This window comes from Vicugna pacos, chromosome 21 (assembly GCF_048564905.1).
Source record: "Vicugna pacos chromosome 21, VicPac4, whole genome shotgun sequence".
Lineage (NCBI taxonomy): Eukaryota > Metazoa > Chordata > Mammalia > Artiodactyla > Camelidae > Vicugna > Vicugna pacos.
The window spans coordinates 20,001,004-20,025,180 of NC_133007.1; the positions used below are offsets into that span (position 1 = coordinate 20,001,004).

Here is a 24,177-nt window from a genome sequence, read left to right on the forward strand (position 1 = left end):
AAATCCAAGATCAAACCCATTTCTAAAGAGAAGGCCACCCTAGCCTCACAGAAAAGTGGGCTAAGCTAGTTTATGCCTACATGCAGGGCATCCATAGTGGTTGTAAATAAGGAAAAATGTGTTTAAATTTACCCAAATTTTTATAAATTTCTTACTCTTGGCATTTCAAGAGAGGAATTCAGATTTATGCTCATAAGAGAAATTAAGGATTGATTTTATTTAATCAAGAACATAGCTAGCAGCCAAAGATACATCATGTTGTTGCTACCATCATTGGTGGTGGTGGTGGTGGTGGTGGTAACAGCACAGCTATCCATCACTACTGAACAAGTTCTTCAATTAAAAAAAAAAAAGCTGTAACAAAGTCCTGAATATTGGTCTAACCTACTAAAAATAAACCAATTAATATTGTAGCTCTCTCAAGGCGGATTTAGCCTATCCCCACAGCCAAGGTTCCTTCTGTGCCAGGATAAATCACGTCTCAAGTTAGCAATGCTTTTACATAGAAGATACACTTCATTGTTAGACTCCTGACCATTGTTTCTAGCACCCAAAAGATTAAATCTGAATTCTTCCTTTGAAATGCCAATGGTAAGAACTTTACACAAATCTGGGTAAATTTAAACACATTTTCCCCCATTATTTGTAACTACTAAAATGTTCTGCTGATAGGTCAAAGCAGGGAGACCTTAGGCTTTTAGGAATAAGCACAGAGGCTGCTCCACCTTTGCCAGGGGAAGGGCTCTCCCAGCCCTTGGACACCGGAGGCTGGATCTCTTTGCTCTTTACATTAGTAGCTGCAGCTCGGGGAACGTCAGTCCATCATCCTCCTACTTAGCACCCCCACCATTTAAAGGGAGGATATTCTATGTCCCCTCCTTAGCTTCCTGACATCACCAGATCAAGTCTCACATGGAATGATTTATATCCTTTTTTGTAGCAAAAAGAAACACAGAGAAACCAGGGAGCTTCTTGACTTCCATTCTTTCCCGCCTTCTCCTTATTCCTCAAACATTTATCAATTTCCTATATAAGCCAAGCACTGTAACAGGTGCTGGCCATGAGTACACATGAGGTCATCACCACACTAAAGAAGACAATGGCCAAAGTCATAAATATCTATGAAGCAGAAAAAAAAAGTTTTATATTTTTAAACAATTCATAACCTCCCACTTAAGCCAGAAAAAAAAAAACCCTCATTGTTTTGAATGTCTTAACTTTTACTTTACTTTACTATGTATTCAGTGTCCAAACCACCAGAAAATCCTGGGAGGCCTATCTTGCCACATCCATGCTCTTTAGAGGCCTGCTGGCTAGGACCAAGAGCTAAGTCAACAATCAGACTGTTCTCCACAGAAAAAACACACTGTCATAGATTTGCTTGCCCTGGGCACAGGGCCCTGCATCCCTTGGAGTCAGGATGGCCAGAGTTCGGGGTTGATAGAACCCCTCATTCCCCAAAGGTAACTTGAGTCTCTCTTGGAGACCACAAGGGACCGTAATAGTCACTTTCTCTTTCCTCTGCTTGATAGAAACTATTGTTTTATAACGTTTGGGTTATTTTAATTTCCTTCTTTTCCAAAAGTAACAAATCACAACCCTTGATATCTGCATATGACTTTCAAATCCCATTGATGTCTGCTACCTCATTTGGTCCCTCTACAGGAACACTATGAAGTGCAGAAAGCAGAGTTTATGCTTCCCATTTAATAAGTGAGCAAAGTAAGGCACAGAGATTTACCTAAAGTCAAAAGCTGGATAATGACCAAGCTGGAACCAGAATTTAAATCCCTTAATTTCCATTGCCATGGTCCATTCACCACCTAGGTTGTCATCACACTGAGCTTGGTCAGACATACTCTCCACACTGTCTGTACTGTGAACGTAGGGTCAAGAAGAACCACCAATTTGGGGAACAATCTGGAAAGAGGGCCCAGAGAGGCTTATTGCCTGCTTAAATTTTGTGATGTCCTGATCCAGGACTGGTTGAAACCTTACAGCAAAGGGAACATGCATCCTGGGACGGAGGACATGGCATGGTATTTTGTTACCACTGGGTAAAGGCAAAGCCTTGTTTGGAAAGCACTTGTCACATACTGAGGATCCCAAAATGAAGTGGCTCCTGATTTTGGTGCCACCTTAACCTCATCTTTGCCCTTCGACCCCTCAGCAACAACCATCTCCACACTCTTGTTTTGCTGTTTACATCTCTGTGCCTTTACTTAAGCTTAAATGTTCTCCCTTCCTCTTTTCACCCAGCCTGGCCAATCCTTTATCTCTGGCTCACTATTATACCTTCAGTATCTCAACAGCATGACACTGGGGACTTGATGCGACTGAGCAGCACAAACATTCTGTGTCTAACATTCCAGGAGGTGATTAGAGCACAGAGGTGGAAAGCAGGTTGGCCAGAGGTGGACCACATCCCAGCTCTGCCACTTGGCTAGGTTAATGACCTTGAGTGAGTTACTTAATGTTTCTATGCCTCAGTTTCCCCTCTGTGAAACTGGAATCATGAGATGACCAACTTCATAAGATGATTGTGAAGATTAAATTTGTCGACACCACTTAGAATGGTACCAGGAATATGTTAAGCTCTCATTAAATATTAGTTGCTACTGTTTGAAGCTTGCATTCTCTTCTTCCCCATTTGGCACAAGTGAGTGCTTAAGGGGCAAATGAGTTTCTGTTATCCCCAGAGAAAGATCCGTTTACTGGCAGGAAGCATACCAGAGGCCACTCTCAGGCTAGACTTGACAAACAAACACAAAAGCAAGAAAAAGCCAATCTGGGCAGCAGCTAGCATTGCTCACTTAAGAGAAATTCAACCAAGGAGGTCTCTTCCCAGCCTTTTTATCTCCTCCTCCGGACCCTTCTCAGGCCATACAAATACACACATGCACACGCACGCACGCACGCACACACACTCAGCCTTAGCACCTCAGGCCTGGTTTTGGAAACCTGGAACTAGCACCACATTCTCATTAATAAACCCTCTCAGCACATCTCTGAGGGCATGAATGATGAGAACCGAAAGAAACAAAAGTGATTTTCCAATTGGTAAATGTATGTAGGGAAAGTAGCAAGTATCAGCCTTGGTGGGAGACAAACACTGTGCAGAAGGGAACCAGAGCATCTCTAGTGCTTTTTGGTTTCTTTGCGAGGCCGAGTCAGTCCTGAAGGGCTTCTGGCTTTAGCCTTGCTTGCTGAGTGTGCTAGTGAGACCAAGGTTCCAAGTGTGCATCCTACATGATCCTGTGGGCTTTCTCCATTCCTTGGCCTCAGGCTGACCTTCAAACCCAAACTACCTCTCACCTCCATAAATGCACATTGGAAGTTGCAGAAAGGAAACCATAAGGCTGCACAGCTATACATGATTATTGGGGAAAGGTAATTTCCTCAAATGGCTCCCAGTGGGGTGGGTATCTGATGGAAGGAATCTGGGCAGGGAAACAGGAGCCGTGGGTCCCTGCTTTACCACTAGTTTTGTGTGTGGTCATGGACAAACCACTCACCCACTTCAACAACCAGTTCCTTTACCGGTAACATGAGGAAGAAGGACTTAAGTATCTCTAAGGTCCATTGCAACATAGCCTAGAATTCTAGGTCCCTAAACCCTAAGAACTCACTGAATATAGGATCAATATTAAAAAAAAAAAGTGATGAACATAAGATAAATTTGGAGTTAGCAAGAGAAGAACTCCCCTCTGAACCCCAATCCCTTAGTGTCATTGTTTCTCCTTTCAAAGTGGGAACATTCTAGACACCAAAGGAGGACACCCTCACCGCAGGGCTCTGAACTGCTACAAGCTGCCTACTTCCTACAAGGGGAAAATGCAGAATGGAAGCGGGAAGTCCCAGCACTGTCCTGCCCTGGCTCTCCACCATGGATCCTCAATGCCTGGGCTGCCTGTTGGGGAGAATGGGGTATTTCTCCCTTTTCCAAGTACAAGGAGTTGTCATGAGCCAAGTCTGGAGAGTGGCACCAACTGCCCCTGTGCTTTTAACAGGTTACTTACATCCGTTCTCCCACCTGGAAATCTATGTGTTTCTGGGCGCTCAATGGCCACTGAAACACTGGTTTTATACCCCGTGGAGAAGCCTGACCCTGGTGGCTGATCAAACAGCTATAATAGCTTGGCATATTCTGTACTTCATTGTGGAGTCTGGAGACGTCTCTACCCCATGGAGATCCTCGGCTCTTCCATTAAGTCCAGGAGCCTCAGCCCAAGTTGGGCAAGAGGGTTCTTGACTAATAGACTCTACAGGAGGACGGAAAGCTGCCCCTTTGGGTCCCTCACTCATCAGCCTCCACCAGGAAGCCTACCATGTATCCTCCCTCCCTCCTAGACCTTGCATATGCTATTTCTTCTGCTTAAGAGGCTTCTTCTTGGACCCACCTCTAGAGAAAAAAATGCCCTAGAGCAGGTGGCTTGTGGTACAATGAAGCTCCTGCAGGCGAGGCTGTGGCAGGGTTTCAACCGGTCACGAGGGAGCATTTTAGGGTTTAAATTAGAAAAATATTCCTCAGCTAACTCCTATGTGCTTAGCCTCAAAGTCAAGGTTCTCATGACATTCAGACTTTAGATCCCTGAGCCTGGGAAGTGGCAGGGTGTTGGGAACAAATGGTCTTTCTTACAAAGAACAGCCATGCAAGTTCAGGGACCCTCTTTCCAAGCCCAAAGCCCATCAATATCTCCCAATCTGGAAAGCAAAGCTCCCACTCCACCAAATTACAGTAAATTTGTGACAAAGGGTCTCACGGATTATCTAATCCAACTTCATCTCACTGCTGGTGAAAGGATTAAGGAAGTGCAAAGAGAAGTGTAACGACATACTCTGTGTCATACAACTAATGTATGACCAAGCCAGGATTGTAACTAGGGTTGTTCTCAAAATAATTTTCCAAGTGGGTTAAATATTATTTTCCAAATGAACTGCAAACCATTCATTAGAATGTTCTAGTAACATCCAATTTTTTTGTTGATTTGTAGAGATGCTTTTCAGAAATTGTTGGTGCGATTCTTTAAGGCAGATGCCAATAGCTAAATGATACTCCTGAGCCATGATTTTGACAGAGGGGACTGCCTCAGACTTTTCCAATGACTTCCTACTTGAATTGACAGTCAGTAGGTGCCAATCCCTGACGCACTGCTGCAGCTGGAAGACGGGGAGGCGTACTGCCCACACTTCCAGACCACGTACACACACCTGTATACCAGTATTTCCCACATGGACTTGCACAGCTTCCATTGCAGTCCCTCGTGACAGTGCCAGTTTCAACACTGCTCTTACCCGAAATGCCACTAACATCACCTGACCCACCACCTGCTTTGCTGTCACTGTCAAAGCTCCAGTGCTTTAGACCAGCAAGCCAACAGCCCCACTGCCATCAGACCTTGACCTATGTCACATGAGCACTATGCTGCTGCCTCCAAGGGGAGGGGGGGACCTGCAGGAGACTCATGCTCTCAAACTATAGAGAATTTCTCTATATATCATTAGTCACCCTCTGTTGGCATCTGCTGATTTCTCTAGATTAAATATTCAATACCCTTATTATGAATCCATCATATTAAGACAGAAGGCTCACTGACCAATGGTCATGGTGAATTCTTCAAAATGAGCTTAAATCAATATTTGTTTTAGACTTTTTACGGTAATTGAATTTAATGCTTAGCCCAGTTACTATCTGCCGAACAGTATTTATACTTAATAATCAATTAAAATATATTCCATTATTTTAACAATTCATAATTTAACATTTATATGTTTATTTATAACATATGTAATTTATCATAATTTATTTATATTTAACAACAATTCAGTCATTCAACAATATTTTAACAATGACTTTGTATAAGATTTGTTTATAACCCAGGTCTCCTGACTTAACTCCAACATTTCATGTATTTATACCATACAGCCAGCCTGTGGGGAAATGTAACTGGCAAGAATTTACTTTTTTACTTTCAGTCTTTCAGTAACACCAGTAAGGACTTCTGAAAAGTCATCCTTAAATTAACATGCATTTATTATGTACCTACTCCATGTCCATCATTGTGCCAGTCACAATCCTCCATAAGCCCCAAGCCTTGTGACTAGACTCACCAATCACAGCTTCCCACTGCCTGGCCCCAGCTTAACTTAGTGAAATACAAGAAGTGGAAGAGAGAAGGACTATGCCTTCAACACACCTCAAATATTCCACGTTCCTTTAAAGAGTTCTGCAAGTCAAGACCTTTATTTCTTTTTCCTCAGCAGAAAGAGCCGGTAGAAACAGCTGATGCCAGGAACAGAGGGAGAAATGTTCTACAGATAACTGCCTGTCTCCTGCTCCAGGGCTCCAGCAGTGCTGTCTAACACAGAAGGCTGGCTCTCTTGGCTTAGTCATGTCATGAGGATATCCTCACGTCATACCAGGCTCCATGAGTGAGCCTAGCATCAAACCATCCTACCATTTGTGCACTTTTACCGACTCTTCCTTGGAGACCAGAGCAGAGAGAATGACACTTGTTAAATGGCTTATTGAACGTACTAGGAGGCAACCAAACTTCAACTAGGTGAGAATAACACAAAGCAGAAAAATGAAACAATGGTGTCAAAGTTCAGACCTGAGATGCACCAACAAATGGTAGAGCACCTGCCTAGCATGCACGATGTGCTGGGTTCGATCCCTGGTACCTCTGTTAAAGAATAAATACATAAAGATAAATAAACCTAATTTTCTTCCTCCCCCCAAATACAAAGAAACAAAAACAAAAAAGCAATAAGGCACTGAATTTATTTAACTAATTGATCATTGATTTTTAAGGTGTTTTGATTATATCCTGTGATGGTATAAAGAATATCTCATGGAAGTGGAATTTTTGTAAGGGAAAGAGGGTGAGCATTTCACAAACGCATGCCCGTGCCATATAAAAAGGAGGAAATGAAAATGCCCTCGGGAATCCAAATTCATGGATGGAGTCCTGGACTCTCATACGCTGCCAGGGGTGGGCCGTTGGTAAAAATCACTTTGGAAAACTCCTTGGCAGTTTGAAGAAAAACAGATCATATGCAACATATAGCCAAGCAATTGCACTTCTAGGTATGTACCCAGAAGGGCTGAGTATATGCCTCTATCAAAAGACCTTTACGAGAAGGATTGTAGGAGCTTTGTTCATAATGAGCCCAAACTGTAAATGATCCAAATTCCCATCCACGGTAGACTGGATAAATAAAATATTCAAACAAAATAATATTATATAACAATGAAAAAAAATAGTCACCAACTGCATGGAACAACTTGGATGTACATCAGAAACACAACGTTGAATGAAAGAAGCCAGACACAAAAGAGTACTTACGCATCATCTGATTCCACTTATATAAAGTACAAGAACAGGCAAAACTAATTTATGTTGTCAGAAAGCAGAATAATGACTACCCTTCCGGTGAGGGTGGGGAAGAGAGCAGGAGGAGAGCTTCTGAAGTGCTGACACAGCTCTGGTTCCTAATCTGAACATTGCTTAGGTGGACATGCTCAGTGTGTACAAGACATCACGTGGACCACTTGTGCCATACATACTTCCCATATTTATATTCATGGCAAAATGAAAAAACGACTCCAGTCCATCACATTTCCCTGTATTCAGCCTTCCCTGTGTAATTGTTTGTGCCCTCCCACTCTGGCTCTGGGCTTAGCCATGTGACTTGCTTCAGCCAATGAGATCTCAGCAAACATGATTTAAGCAGGGACTTGAAAAATGTGGCATGTTTTCCCGTCTGCTCTTCCTGTGTAATTTCCATTAAAACTTATCTATGCTAATCTGCTGGAGGAGAGCAGAGTGAAATTTCCCCAGTCATCAGAGCCAAGGTTATCCTCGATGAGCCAATAAATAACCGGCTGATTCCCAGATGCGTGCATGAATCCAGAGAAGAGAAGAACCGCCCAGCCAAGACTAGTCTGAATCACCAACTTTGCATGGGTTGTTAAGTGGCATTACTGTGGTAATAGACAAGTGATACAACTATATACTTCAGTTTAAAGTTAAAATACATATGTAATAAAAAAGTTGGGAAGAGGGGACTAACATAACTATTTTTGAGCATGGCCACTCCCTGTAGGAAAGAGAAACTGCCTGAGATCCTATAAGACCAGGGTCCCAAAAGCATACCATGACATCCAAGCAAAATACAAGCCTTAACCAGCCAAAAATAACTGGAAAACCAATCTACAGAAATTCTCCAAGGCATCTAAAAAGTCTCTCCTTCTGTTTTCCAGCAGATGAAAAAGCAAATGGTTGCTTCTTCCACCTCTTATTTAAAACAATTTTCCTTTCACTCCACTCTATTCCATGTAAGAAGCCCTTTCACAATACTCATTGTGTTACATAGAGAGTATATTAATTTCTGTTTCTACTATGGCCATGTTTAACTGTGGACATTAAGTCAAAGGGGAGGGAAGGGGGAATGACCCTTTGGACCCCTTAGCAGTGCCTTTCCCAGCATAAACACTGTTGGCTTTGCGTGTTGAGCTGGTCTTCCAGCATGTGGCTGAGCAATGGCTGTGTTACCTGGATTAACCTGAGCTTTTGCAGAACCCAAGATAGGCAGCAGCAGGAGCAGCACCGAGGGCATTCTGGGAATCAGGATCATCTCAGAAGATGGTGTTGGAACTGGAGCCTGCAGCCCAGCAAAAATGCAGGAAGACAAGAAAGAGAAGCAGAGGAAATGAGTGAAGCAGATACTGTTAACATGAAGGAACACAAGTTGCACAATTATCTTTGTGTTCTTACAGTGTTCATTTCTATATTTAGAACTTCAAATTATAGACTTTGATAGCTGAATGGGCCATTCAATAGTCACATAATAGAAGAATTTTAAAACTCTGAGACATTCAATAGTTATGTAAGACAAGAATTTTCAAACTCTTATTAGACCATGCACTCATGGAATTAAAATGAACAAAACTACAGGCAGGTAACAAAGTTTTACTAAGATAGATACTTACCCAAGTTGTCAATGGTGATAAAGTAAAGCTTATGTTTATGATGCTTTCATAATTTTGACATTGATTCCAGTATGAAACCAAGAAAAACATTCAATGATGTTAATGTGCTTGCCTTTCAGAACATGCAAGGTCAATATTTATCCTAATTTATTAGCTCTGGAGTGGTACCTGGGATTCTGTATTTTTAGGTTCCCCCAGTATAATCCATGTGGTAATGGATTAGAGTTGAGACATCAGTATGAACTCGTTTAGTTTAATAGAGATATAGATGGCTACATATGGAAATATTTATAGATACGTGTGTACACAGGTTAGCACACACTCATATCCCTATCTCCTTGCTATATCAGCTAAAAGGGTCCAGAAGTAATGACACTCAAGAACATCGAGCAAACCTAGTGCCCAGATCTTGATTTCTAACACCTTTCTTCAATAAAAGGAACCAGAGCTCCTTGGAGAAACTGCTGATCCCAGAGCTGGGACAGATGAATCTGGAGTGCCTTTTAGTGCCAGATAAGCATAGAGAATATTTTAGTGCCTCAAATTGAGAAAGTACACATACCAAAAAAAAAAAAAGAAAAAATGATGGGGACATGTCAAAGGAATGCAAGAGCCAACAGAAAGAGTTCCCAATGGCCAAAGCTGGAACAAATTAAGCAACAAAATAAAGTAGAATTGGATTATAACTCACATATAAAATATTTACAATGAGATAAATAAATGATTAAATAAATAAATGGGGAAGGATAGACAAATTTTCCAAGCAAAATAATTCTAAATAAATTATGGAGATACTCTCTGCTCCTAAAGAGGTGGTGCATAACCACCCGTCCTACGCCCCACCCCCTACTCCTTAAGTGTGAGCTGCACAGAGTGATTTTCTTCCAGAGTATAGTATGGAAATGGAGAAAGTAACCTTTCAGTAGAGAAACATAACAAACACTACCTCAGGTCAGGTGATCAAGATTAGCATCAACTTTGGTAAGTCACACTGATAGTGTGTATCCTTGATACGATGTGATGAAAATGGCAGTCTCTGTGGTCTTTCTCCCCAGAACCCACTACTCCAGTCTATTCATCAGGAAACCATCAGACAGATCCCAACTGAGGGACAGTCTACAAAGTTCCTGATGCATTATCCTCAGTACTGTCATGGTCACCAAAGACTAGAAAGTCCCAAAACTGTCACAGCTAAGGGAGCCTAAGAAGACATGACAAATAAGTGCAATGTGACATCCTAGATGGGATCCTGGAATGGAAAAAGGACACTGGGGAAAACTGAGGAAATCTGAATAAAGCATAGACTTCAGTTAATAATAACATATTATAATTGGTTCATTAACTATGACAAATGTACTATACTAATGTAAGATGTTAATCGTATGGAAAATAGGAATTGTGTGTACCATCGTTGCAATGATTCTATAAATATAAAACTGTTCAAGAATAAAAAGTTTATTAAAAAAAAAGAAAGTTTCTTCTAGGTGACACTAATAATCGACAAATGTTGGATCCATCGTTAGAAAAAATACATAGTACAAAATTACAAAGGGAGATGAAATTCCTTGAAGCTGGGGTGATGAGAGAAGGTTCCATGAGGAGATCAGTGCCTGATCAGATTCTTGAAGGATGAATAAGATTTTAATGGGCAATAACTGGAATGTAGTAAATAACAGGATGACATAGCTAAGATAATCTTTTGAGGAAACAGAAGCTTTCTATGGTGTTTTCTAAGCAGTTGAACTCTGACCCACCCAAAGTGGTAAGGGAAAAAAAAGGTTTTCAAATAGTTCTGCCTGAAGAGGATGAAACCAAAATTAACCAAACACAAAAGACTTAAAGTGGCCCCAAGGAAGGGAGCAGGGGTAAGTGACCACAGACCTCAAAGGGTGATGGGCGTAGTTTCATGGCACTGATTTGGATTTTTATATGTCTCGGTGCCTACTCACTGCCAACAGCAGGACCACTGTGTTTCCATAAATGAGTCCACAAACAAACACGCTTAGAAAAAGAAACACACAGGCCGGCCTTGGAGACACTGGTCTTGGCTGTAGTCTCGTGCTAGCCCACAGCCATGATCCAGGATGTCCTTCTACACAGGCCTGAGCTCCTTGTGAGCAGCCATTCTGCCTTGTGAGCGCTGCCTTGGCAAGCCACCCTCTCCTGGAAGCCTTTTGAAGAACAGTCCTACAATTACCTCCTTGTGGGTTTTCTGCCATTACTTTCTCCCCTCCATAACCTTCCCCAGAGGGAAGTTCCTTCTTCAAGGAATGTCTCCTACACCTCATTCCCTTCACACATTGAATTTGCTTCTATTAGGTCCTCCATAACATTGTTCTAAAATTACCCATTTCATCATTAGCTGCAAAATGGCTCATTCTCATAGTTCCAAAAGAATACTTTATCTCTTGTACAAAGTAGGTGCTCAAAAATGGTTTTTAACTGAACTAACCAGAACTTACAAGTTGCTCAGAAAGGGTTGGCTGAATTTCCTTTTTGAAACTGTTACTCGGTTTCAGGCTGTGAATCTCCAACGCCAGTGGTTATTTCTGCTTTGTTTACTTAAAATTAGGAATGTCCAGCAGCTAACAAACACAAAAGAACCATCAATAAACCTAGAAGTACTATAGCTACACCATGTACATCTAACACGTACGTGCCCAGGACTATCTCATGTAATATTCACAGTAACCCAGTGAGGGTTGTTCTCATCAATAAGGTAACTGAGGAGGAAGAGGTGAAACTGATGTGGTTACACAGCTGACAGGCTCACACACGAACCCAGGGTTTGTATTACTCCAAAATCCACTTAGGTTGTTCTGTTGTTCTTTGTTCTGTTTTCATTTTTGCTTATCACCATACCACACACTCCTTTAATCTGGCCTCTGCCTACCTCGCCAGAGCTAAACTCCTGCTCCACCTTTCAACTTCGGTCACATTCAGACTTCTTCCATTTCCTACTGCCCCAGGACCTCTGTCAAAAAATTCCTTTCCTCTCTTTGTCCAGTTCAAATCTCCATTCAGTGGTCACTTCCTTAGTGAAATATTCTCTGACCTTCCTGATTGTGCGAGCACTGAAAGCATTTTGTAATTTGTCTACATAGAAGTGATCATAGTTTCTAATTATGTATCCATCACTGAGGTTGTCTAGTTAGTGTCTGCACCCCCACAAACCCCATGCTAACTGTACTCATTGCATTTTCAGCACTTACCAGAGTGCGGGACAAACAGTTGCAGGATGGATTAATGACTGTCTTCAGCCACATAGTCAGTGATTGCATCTGGCTGTTCTAAATTCCATATCCTAAAAGGAAGTATCCCCAAAGCTTATGATAACTAGACAGCACTCTTTTCTGCCTCTTTGAATAAATCTTCCCAAGGGTTCAACACTTAAGCAATATGACATGTGAACAGGACCCATAAATATACATGAAAGAATTTCAAGAAGATGGAAGGCCCTTCTCTACCCACTTCTTGGGTTAATAGTACAATCTCCTTCAACAAAAAAGTGTATTCAACCTTAAAAATAAAACTCAAAATGCATATACCCCTGGTCAAGTCACTGGCTGTCATTCACTCATACAGCAACGATTTTTCCAAAAGTCTCGTACATGTTGTTCTAGGTGCTAAAAAAGGCAGAGAAGACTCCTGCGATTGTGGTGCTTATAATATATAAGCAAAGAAGCAAATAAATAAGAAATCTAAAGAGACATATGTACCATGAAGACAATAAAATGTAGCAATGCGACGACGAGTGAATGAGGGCCATTTCAGGTTAAGACGGTCAGGAAAGACCTCTCTGAATATGGAATTGGCAAAGAAATAAACAGAACAATGAAGAGAATGGGCAATACTCATATATACAAGAAAAGACTCACATATGTAAGTAGGAACTTTCTATATGAGAAAAGGGGCATTTAGCATTGGTGAAAAGTTTCAGGTGATTCAACAGCCTTTTCAAAAACAAAGAAAGGTATGTTCATACTACCCCCGCCAAAATAGAGTCCAAAATGTAAAATTAGAACTATAAAAGTATTTCTAGAAAATGCTGAGAATCTGCTGTGAGCTAAAGGAAGACCTGCATAAGTAAGACATAAAAAGCAAAATTAGCAAATGAAAAGAACGATACATTTTTCAACAAAATTCAAAACATCTTTGAAATGAAAGACATCATAAACATAACAGACAAGCAGGTCGCTAAGATAAATATTTGAAATTTTAGACCAAAATAATGTGTAATGTATTTTTCTGGCATAAATAAAGAATCTCCATAAATCATTCTTTAAAAGCCACTAGACAATGAGGCCAAGTAAATAAAAAGCATTTAACAGAGGAAACAATATAACACCGGTGAACATCTAAAAGTACTCAGTGAGCGTACTAGGATCATAATGACAAACACCAAAGCCGTGGTTGAACACCAATTTTAGCCATCAGCTTAGCAAAAAAATTAAGTGCGAAACTATGAAGTCAGGCAACACTGTGGAAAAATAGATACTCTCATACTCTGCCACTGGGCATATAAATTAGAGGATAACTTAAATTAAAAAATGCATACAGACCCTGATCTAATTCCATTTTTTATTATTTACCCTAGAGAAAGATTTAATGTTATGTGTACAATGAGGTGGGCACAAAAAAGTGCTTTGCAATATGTTTTTAAATTTTATTTTATTGTGGTAAGAACATTTAATACAGGATCTACCCTCTTAACAAAGTTTGAAGTGCACAACACATTACTGTATATCAGATCTCTAGAACTCGCTCGTCTTGCTCAACTGAAACTTCATGCCTGTTGATGAGTAACTCTCCATTTCCCCCTCCCCTCAGCCTCTAGCACCCACTGCTCTGCTCCTTCATTCTATGAATTTGACTATTTTGGATCCCTAATATAAGTGGAATCATGAGGTATTTGTCTTTCTGTAGCTGCTTATTTCCCTCAACATAATGTCTCAAGGTTCATAATGTTGTTACGTATTGCAGCATTTGCTTATTTTTTAAGGCTGTAATATTCCGTTGTACGTATAAGCCACATTTTTTTTTTTATCTAGTCGCTTGTCTAAGGACAGTTAAGTTGTTTCCACATCTTGGCTATTGTGAATAATGCTATAATGAGCATGGGAGTGCTAGTATTTCTTCAAGATCCTGATTTCAAGTATTTTGGATAAACACCCAGAAGTGGGATTTCTGGGTGATATGGTAGTCCTATATTTAATATTTGAAAAATCTCCATAATCTTTCCCATAGAGGCTGTGGCCAACTGGTCTCCAAGAAGAATGCCAAGAACAGATAATAGGGAAAAGGAGTCTCTTATATAGTGTTAAAAAGTTAGATATTCACATGCAAAAGAATGAAGTTGAACCCTTATCTTATCATATACACAAAAATCAAATCAACATGGGTTAAAAACTTAAATGTGAGACCTGAAACTTTAAAACTCCTAGAAGAAGATAAAGGGGGAAAGCTTCGTGACAGTGGTCTTGGCAATGACTACACAGATATGACACCAAAAGCACAGGCAGCAGAAACAAAAGTAAACAAGTGAAATGACAGCAAACTGCGAAGCTTATGCACAGCAAGGAAGACAATCAACAGAATGAAAAGGCAATTTACAGAATAGGAGAAAACGTTTGCAAACCATATATCTGGTGATTAATATCCAAAATATATAAGGAATTGCTATAAATCAATAGCAAAAAAAAAAAAAATCTAATGAAATCCCTTAAAATGGGCTAATGTAATGACTTCAATAGACATTTCTCCAAAGAAAACATACAAATGGCCAACAGATATATGAAAAAATGCTTAACACCGCTAATCATCAGGAAATACAAATCAAAACCACAATGAGATATCACTTCACATCAGTCAGGTTGGCTATTATCAAAAAAGAAAAAAATGAAAGTTATAAACTATGGCATAGTCCTACTATGAAATACTATGCAATAGTTTAAAAGTATGAGTCAGAGCTACATGTAGTTACATGGGTAGATGTTCACTACATGGTTTTAGGTGAACAAGCAGGTTGCAAGATTTATGTAAAGCACACTGTATACTTTTATGGATACATACACACACACACACACACACACACACACTCTCTCTCTCTGTCTCATATACTTTAATATATACATAAAAGATCTCGAAGTTAAACACCATACTGATAACCAGCTCCAATCTAGTGCACACTGTAGTACGTGAGGACAAAGCAAGGATCCTTGGAAGGCAAGGCTGATGATAGCAGTTCCCTCAGAGATTGCAGTGTTTGGCAGGGGAGATTGGAAATGGTGACCAAAAGGAAACTCTAGTCTTATCTGTCACGTTTTGATTTTAACAAAAAAAATAGGTTCCTTGTCAATGTCATTCACATTGGTTTTTCTGATCAAAACAAAAAAAAATTCCCGGGGGACGTCTGTCAGAATCTCAAGGGTGCTTTCCAACCAACCATGTATATCCCACAGTTTCAAAGTGTGGGGTGAACCTGAGAATCACCTGTGGCACTGAGAGGGGGTATCGGTTAATGCAACTTGCAGATACAGAGCAGAAGCAAAAGACAGTGAAGAATTGCTACGTATGCTTTTCTTTTTTTAGAACACTCACCCCTTAGTGAGTGCTTACAAATGCAGGATCATCAAGCCTGACAACAAACCTGAAAGGAGAGATTACCACCCCCTTTACAAACTAGGAAAGTGGGACCCGAACTCCCTTCACCCACAGCCTAGGCAGGCTTACCTGGTCTGGCTGCTCGTTCCCATTCATCACGCTGAATTATACACAGTTCTGTCTGTCTTTCAAGCCAGACCAGGAGTCATTTAAGGTTAGGGGCCTTGCTTCTCTCTATATCAAAATCAGATTAATTCTGACTTGCCTGGGTCACAAACTAGAAAAAGACAGAGTTAAGACTCTTCCAGTCCCTCTGACACCATGGCCAGTGCTATCTTGCCCACAGCTCAGTATTTTCCAAGGAACATCAGTGAATATGCAGCTCAGAGAGAATATGTCCTTTGTAATGAAAAACCTACTTCCTTCTTCACAGTTGAAAACCCTCTCCCCTAGCCAGCTGGACGAACACTCCAATCTGACTCCAAAAGGAGCCATGACTCAGGACCTCCCTGATCTGATGGGAGATGGTTGACTCTCCATCTCAGGACTGCCCACACAAGGATCTAGGCAGGCCACGGGTCAAAACCATCAGAAAAACCAGGGAGTCAATGGAAGGGTAGGCAGATGGGAGTGTGATAGCCACAGCCAGAAACTACCAGGAATTAAAAAAAAAAAAAAGAATCTAAAATCAAACTTCTTGTATTATCTCTATACTTGGGTGAGCTTCCAGAGGCTTCTTTCTGAAACACAGTCAGGGCCACATCATGGTTTAAGAGCAAGCCATCAGTACATCCTGCCTGACACCATCCCATTCTGGGGAGAATTCTACAGGTAGGGCTTGCTCCTGGTCAGTCCCGGGTCTCTTAAAGGTCCAGGTTAGACACACCTGAGGAAGTACCACACTCTTCTTATCCAACTGCCTTAAAGAGTCAGACCATTTTTTACTTTATGACATCACTTATATGTGGAATCTAAAAAAGCCAAACTCAGAGAAACAGTTAAGTTGTGGTTACCAGGGATGAGGGTGGAGTGGAGAGATACTGATCAAAGGGTACAAACTTCCAGCTATAAGATGAGTAAGTTCTGGGGAATCTCATGTACAGCATGGTGATTATAGCTAATAATACTGTACTTTATACCAAAGAGTAGATCTTCCATGTTCTCACCACAAAAAAAAAAAAAAGACAAACAACAACAACAACAACAACAAAAATCAGGATGAAGATGTTAGCTAATGCTATGGTGATAATCATTTTGCATTATATAAATGTATCAAATCAACTCACTGTACACCTTAAGCTTACACAATGTTTATATGTCAATTATATCTCAATAAAGCTGAGGGGAAAAGTCAGACCATTTCCCCAGTAACAGGGTTTACTCTAGCGCTCAGATAGGATAGAGAGTGAGGGTAGAGCCAGGAACCTTGGGCACTGAGTGCTGAAATGACTTTCGAGCTGCTGAGTGAGAAAGGGTAAGCAGGAGGTTCAGGTCTCTCCCCTAACTCACACACCCAGAGATCTCGGGGTGTGAAGCTCTCTGTCCTGGTGGAGGAACAGCATTCAGTGCTCCAAAACATAAGCCCCACTGCAGGGGCTATTTCTTTTTTATTGTAGGGCTGAATACATGCGTTACAGATGGATGATAGATAGACAGACAGACACATCATAGATAACTAGAGAGATGGATATTGATTTAGGTGACATACATTTTGATATAAAAAGAAACACTTTTGTAAGTGTTGCTATGATCGTTAACTGCACTTATTTGGAAAAAACAGCACATCATTTCCACTCAGTGATAATATGGAAAGCAGGCAGAGCCGGCAGCCCTGAGGAGCTCTGCCCTAACAAAATGGAAAGTTTGAGTTACCTCGGCTTCTCCCTAACCCTTTTGAAGTGACTGTAACTGACACAGAGTAGAGCTCTCATTTTTCCCCCCCAACTCTGATTATTAGCAAAACCCATCTTTTGCTCTGAAGCAGATCGAGAAGGATATCCCACTTTAAGAAATGTCTGAACTGGCTAAGCTCATAAATCATGAGATGTTTATCCACATTACAGAATAATTCTTTGCACAAGCCCTCAGTGCTGGGTACCTTTGAATAACAAGTTTCCACGCAGTACATTTAAAATAACATTCAGTATACAGAAGTGTTCCATCTACTTACCAGACTCATAAATCACTGAGTGAGCCTCCACATTACAAAATAAGTCTTCACTTAATAAAAGGGTCCACTGCAGAGTTCCTCTGGGAGCAAATCCTCCCAGTAATTCAGAATGTGATTCAGTACACCTAAACCCAGTTTATACCCAACTTTTCAGGAATACAGCTTGGGTACAAAACAGGGCACACCTGACGTGGCAGATGGTCATCCTCCCCAGACAATCCATCTTTCCAGGTCCAAAAGCTAGAGACAATCTGAGGCCACTACCACTTTGTGGAAGAATAAAAAGTCTCAGATTTCCCTGAGGAATCTTCACACTGAGCCCGTGATGAGGGCCAAAGAGGAAGTGCCTGCCATCCTGGAAAACCAGCTGTGGCCTGCAGCCAGGGCCCCTCCACCTAAACTCAGACAAGCCTTCCTGCAGGAAAGGGTGGGGCCCTGGAAAGGCTGCTGGAGTGGGACGGGGAAATGAGCTATGAGATAAAGGCACTTGGGTCAAATCGGAGCGGAATCGGGGTGCAGCGCGTGCACAGCTGTGCGGGGTCCCTGTTCCCCGGGCGTGTGTGTTGGAGATCAGGGCTTGGTGGGGAGAACAAAAGCCACTTGCTTTAGGACCACAGACTTTCATTCAGGGGCCGCTCGGGGCATTCAAAGCTTGTTTTCCTCTCTGCTGAGTCATCTTCATTTCAGATTCAACAAATAGCAAGAGCAATCTTTGGAGTATTTAATACTCAGCAAACAAATATGCAGAAATGAGCTTGGTTTTGGCAGGAGAGGGGCCCCCAGACACACTCACATTCACACACCATCGCCACACCAAACATCCCCCTGCTTTGTCTTGATTCCCAAGGATTTGTTGATGTCTTCCTCACTCCCAGCTTTCCTCGGGGAGTCCTGATCTCGTGCTTCTCAAAATGTAGCTGCTGGGTGCTGAGCCAAAGCCCAGACTGGCCCAATCTGCCGGTGTTTAAGCACACAGTATGTGCCCCTGGTGACCCGAGGCAACCCTCCCTGCACAGCCAGCTCTGCTCCTGCCTTTGTTAGAAAAGCACTTTGCTCTCCTCACTCTTTCATCTGTAAACTGACAACCAGAATTCGGCAAAGCGGTGGGGGAGGAAAGAGCCTGGAGCTATCTGGCCCCCTCCCTCGCCATCCAGGAAGCGGAGAAGATGCTGAGTGAAATCACTGTCACAGAAGACAGGGCCCTGCCAGGGGCAGAAGGGACCACAGAACACCCACCGTGTGACATCACTAGCCTGGGATCCTTTCTAGATTATTAGCACGAGGGAATGTCACATTGAATGCCTTCACGCAATTAGGGAGAGGAAGGAGAGTAAAGACGAAGTGAAGGCAGCATTTTCCAAACATAAAACGGTCCCCACCTGCCTCCACCTCGTGCTCCTTGGTTCCTGTTGACTGACCTGGGGCCTCTCGGGTGCCTGGCCTCCGAGCTGCGTTTGGCATCACAGCACTGGCACAGCTCGGTGTTCACATCTGCCCCCTCCCCTCACACGCGAACTCACACACACAGGGAGTTCAGTGCCCTAGAAAGGCCTGAACTGGGTCCATTTTATTAACATAGTATAAAATTACAAGTACAACATTAAGTTCAGGGCCTCAAAAGGATCTTGACCAGATGAGGAGGGCGAAAGCAGAAGCTGCACGCGCTACCTGCAAACCCACCTCAGGCCCTGAGTTCTAGCCCCAGGGCTGCCACCAACCACACTGTCACCTGAGCGGTCCCTTTCCCTGATGGGCTCAGAATGGGGGTGGGTGGGTGAGTGAGAATGGAGGAGCTCTGAGGCCCCTCTCAGCCCTGGCATCTAAACTCTGTCAGCCATAGTTCCAAACACTTTCCAGGCTCCCGCGGCATCACAGCACTGCCCCCGACCCAGGTGGGGCTCTGCTCCTCCCTCCAGCCCAGGAACATACTGGATTACAGTCACTGCCACTTGGGTTGCTTTAAATATCACAAGACAAAGACAACAGGCAGCCCAGGTTCATCCCCATTCCCTGTCCAGACCACAGAGGAGAGCGCCGCCAGACTGAGGCCGGAGCAGAGATGGCAAGAGAAGCCCGCACAGCCCCTTTCAGGAATCCGCTGGCTTGTGTCTAGAACAAAAGTCACCGATGGCAGGGGCTGTGAAGAGTCAGTCGGATGGAGAGGGACCCTGCGAGGTCACTCTGGGACACAGATGCTCTAGCAGGAGTGAGATGGGAGATCGAGGTCCTAGATCCACCAGAGATGAGCTGGTGCCAAGCCTGAGGCTGCAGGAACCGCAGTCGCTCACCCCTGGGAGAGACAGAGAAGTCCAGCCAAAGGTTTTCACAGAAAGGGGGCTGGTTCCCCACCCCCCACCCCCCTGTCCTGGGAGGCAGCCACCGAGCAGGACAGCAAGCATTTATCAGAAGGGAGGAGGCTGGAGCTGGGGACTTTCTCCCCAGGGCTTCGCCAAAGCCAGAGGGCAAATCCCAGGGGAACCTGGCAGACCCGACAGGGTGCACTCCTTGAAGAAAAAGCTAAGCTCACCGTGAAGAGTCCCTAGTAAACTCGTGTTCTGTGAAACGGTCTGTGACTGGTCAGAGGCCCTGTCTGATAGTCGTTTGTTGTTGGCGTGTGTTGAATTAGGGTGAAGGGCACGCACGCAAGCGACCCTCCGCAGTCGGGAACAAGGCCCACGAGCACGTTCTGCAAAGCCAGCACCCCCCACCCACCCCCTCATGCTCTCAGGCTGCGTGCCTCCGCTGCTCCAAGGTGGACCCTGGTCATCAGGGAACATGGCACTTCTGGGGTTAGGGACAGGGAGGTGCCCTTTCTATGCCATGCCAGCCCCATGCCCTGAACACCCTCATATGTGGTGCCTCCTCCAGAAAAGGAAGCGAAGAGGAGACTCGCCAATGATTTGTGTTTGACAGCAAACACACGTGGGCGCCTCTTTCTGAAGCTTGAGGTTCTTTTCAGGCTGAGGTTTCTCAATGACCACGCCAGGCAGACATTCTAAAAGGCAAGGGGAAGGTCTGAGTCAAGTGCATGGCTGAGCTCCTTCTTGCAGGATCCGCTCAGCTGCAACTACAAGAATGTGCACCGAGCAACAGGATCCAATGGTGGATGGTGTCATCAGTCCGTGGGGACCCCCGCGTGCTCACAGAGGATATAACTGGGTTTGGGAAAGTCAGAGAGACTCTGGAGAAGGCCGACGTTGAGTGGAGGGGAAGAAGCTATTGCAAAATCCATTAAACAGAAAAACCAGGGCCTGGAGTACCTGATTCCTAGCACACGGCCTGGCCTGCACTTGAATTTACATTCCCTGAAGGCAGAGACAGCATCTCTCTGATCACTGCTGAGTCCCCAACACCAAACACACTGCAGGTGCTAGGTGGTAAAAAGGAAAAGATGTACACACTCACACACACACAAGGGCAGAGATGCCACAGGTTAAGCCCTTTTCTCTACTAAAGCCAACGGAGTTAGCAAGCTGAGTGGTTTAGCAGAAACAGTGTCTGACCAGCTGCTCAGCTAATGGTGTAACTTTGGACAAGCCAAATATTCTCCCTGAGATCCTGTCTCTTAATCTGCAAAATGAAGGGGAGAAATGCCGAGGACATGCCCTCTCTCGTATTCTGTTCCTTCTTGACAGTGAGCAGCACCAAAGTTTATACAATTAAATTCTATGGTAGAAAGTAAAAGTGCTACGGCTATTGAGAGGAGAATGAGAAGCATGGGGTTGAAACAGGAGGTAAAATTGAACCCGCACATAGAAGCAAATACTCTTAAACCCAGATCAACAAACTGCGTGCTCAGAGACAGCAGCAGTGATGGGCACTTCAGTCATCTATCCTCAGGGTCACACATATGAGTCTAGTTGGGCAGACAACAGCCACGCAAGAAGAGAGTGCATTTAAGACTTTGCACTGCTTTTGGTGTTTTTGAACTGACTGGTTCCACGGGATTGTAAATATAATCTGGTTTTAAAACTGGAGGACAATGAAAAGGACCTAAATAGCACCAGCTGGTGGGAGAAGTTAAAATTTTTCAAAGGAGAATGGAAGAAATCATCTAAGAAGGAAGCAGAGTGACCGTAATTGCAAAGAAGTAAAGATAAGAAATGTGAGTCACAATGCGCAATGATGCCTGTGTGATAAAAACAGTGGGAGGGAAAAAAATAAGACAAAGAGGAGCAAGAGAAGGATTTGAAATTGCACAACTGGGACTAATAAGAGGAACGAGACCTTCCTCAGGGAGGGCGTCCTGAGCTTTGTGCAAGTCCGAGGAGGCAGAATCTCCAGGATCTCCAGGTTCAAGCCGCTTCACCCACACCGAGCGGGGAGAAAAGAGAAGCTGTTTCTCCACAGAGAAAGCAAGAGGACTCGTAGCAGGACCTTGGAATGTTTCCCCTGGAAAAAAGAAGACTCTGCTAGGAGTTGGGGGGTCTTCATGCATATGACACACGGTCCTGAAGTGGAAGGATCCAGACCACACAACAGAGCTGCCAAGTCAAAACTAAGGATGTTTCAGAGAGGAAGAATGTTTTGGTGTTTTTTTAACCAAAAATAAAGGGGAAAATCCTAAAAATTAGTGCCATCCAAAGATGAGGTGTGTTTCTTTGTGAGGATATGAGCTCCCCATTATTGGAAGTGTATATTCAAATAGAAGCTGAAAAATCATTTTTTTTTTAGGAAACTGTAGGCAAGAGTCCTTCTCTATGCAGGAGAATCCTACTTATTCAAGTGTTTTAATCTACAAACATACATTGGTAAATTACCTTTGTTTTTCAGCTCCTCCTTTCACATCCTGATCGCCTCAAATCCTGAATTATTTATCAGAGTCTTGAATACCAGTGAAAGATAAGCCAACACTGCGCAGTGTTTCTCCTATTTCATTTCACTACAACATACACAGAAGATGGAACATGGGGAGGCAAACAGTTGGCTTAATTACACAGTCCATAGTTTCCTCTTCTGTCTCTACCCCATATCTATAAGCAATTTGAGAGCACGGACTCTATCCTATTCCCCACAGCGCCCTGTAAGTGACGAATGACTCTAACACCTCATAGATGTATCATGTCAAAAATACCTCTTCCTGTCACAGTCCCAGATTCCAATATTAGAGTCCTGGGGTGCCACTGCTTCTAAAATTTTGGTTAGAATATGCATCTAAACGTGTTCAGTAAAAGAATGACCCAACCCAAGCATGCTCTTGCTTCTTCACAAATTCTCCCTCTTATGTGAAGATCTGCAAGGACAAAGGGGTCCCAGGGCTGAAATCATATGATAGAAAGTCTGAAAGCTCAGCATCACCCCATCATCCTGGAGTCCCGGAGTCTCAGGCTGTCCAGGAACAAAACATTCCCCTGGGTGGGCATCCTCAATATGGCGCTCAAATGAGATTCATGATGTTCTGGGCCTGACTCCCCGACAAGGGACGTGGCACACAGGCGTATCTAGGTCATGGCCGTGGGGTCCACGATAGCCCAGCAGGCGTCGCACCCACGAGGTCCCAGCCTGGGTACAGGATGCAGGGCTGACAAGAAGCAGCACATGCGCCTAAAGGGGCAGAAGATGATGCTCCCAGTGGAAGCCAGGGTATTGCTACTGAACATCAAGCGAAGGGTGATCTAAGGCTGAAAACAGGAAAGCAAATCCGAAAGTTTGAATCCTACAATATTAGAAACAAGAAACGTGGTGAGAGACAGGCTCAGAGCAAAGTTTACAGTCACTGCAAACATGCTGGATGCCACCTCTGTGTGCCCACGGCAGTTTAAAGAAGTTCTGTCATGAGTAACAGTACCTGTTTGAAAATGCTTATGACTATACTCAGGGCGTGTGTGGGAGGTCACTTTCCTGACTAACTGAGCCGGATACCAGTTGACATAACAGACCACGGAGAGAAGATAAGCTAATTAGGAGGAAGAGCTCTTCTGAGTGTTAGCTAAACTCTTCGCAAAACCAAAACTCTTGGTATTTGTATTTAAGAATTTGACCGTAGAATTTTGCATAGTGTTATGAAACTAAAACTGGGTTTCTACTTAGGTAAAATTGATGGCAGTTGTAGAAATAATGAGTGATTCTTAGAGAAAATGAAATTTTTAAAAACTTAAGAGAAGTTGAATACATTGAAGATGCTCTACATTTTGCATTTATTTTCTCAGGCTCGGAATGAATCAAATACGACATAGAGCATGGCATCCAGGACCCAGCCATCAGCCTGACAGTTTGTAGGAACCAGATCACAAAACCACATTTAGCCTCAAACTGTTTTCCAACAACATCCCATACTCTGCAAAGCCAATGCCCATAAAAGTAAACACTCCCAAGTCAGAGCAAATACGACAGTTTTTCACAGTGTGGGGCTGGGTAAACACTATTTCTCAAACAAGTGACACTGGGGAAGGGTCCAGAGTTAAAGCAG

At 43.1% G+C, this 24,177-nt stretch overlaps 1 protein-coding gene across 2 annotated transcripts in view; it reads right to left on the minus strand.

Annotated features, from left to right (window-relative positions):
• The window catches only part of DDR2 (discoidin domain receptor tyrosine kinase 2), a 117,893-nt gene that overhangs the window by 52,590 nt on the left and 41,126 nt on the right, over positions 1–24,177 (minus strand). The window contains exons 1-2 of one of the 2 annotated variants that reach the window (XM_031688702.2): positions 17,769–18,007; positions 8,559–8,667 (exon numbers count right to left, since the gene is read on the minus strand). In XM_031688702.2, coding sequence (XP_031544562.1) covers positions 8,559–8,667; positions 17,769–17,777 — 118 coding nt within the window. In that variant the 5' untranslated portion in view covers positions 17,778–18,007. Of the gene's footprint in view, positions 1–8,558; positions 8,668–17,768; positions 18,008–24,177 lie in introns of those variants that run through there. The other variant, XM_031688703.2, reaches the window with a different exon arrangement.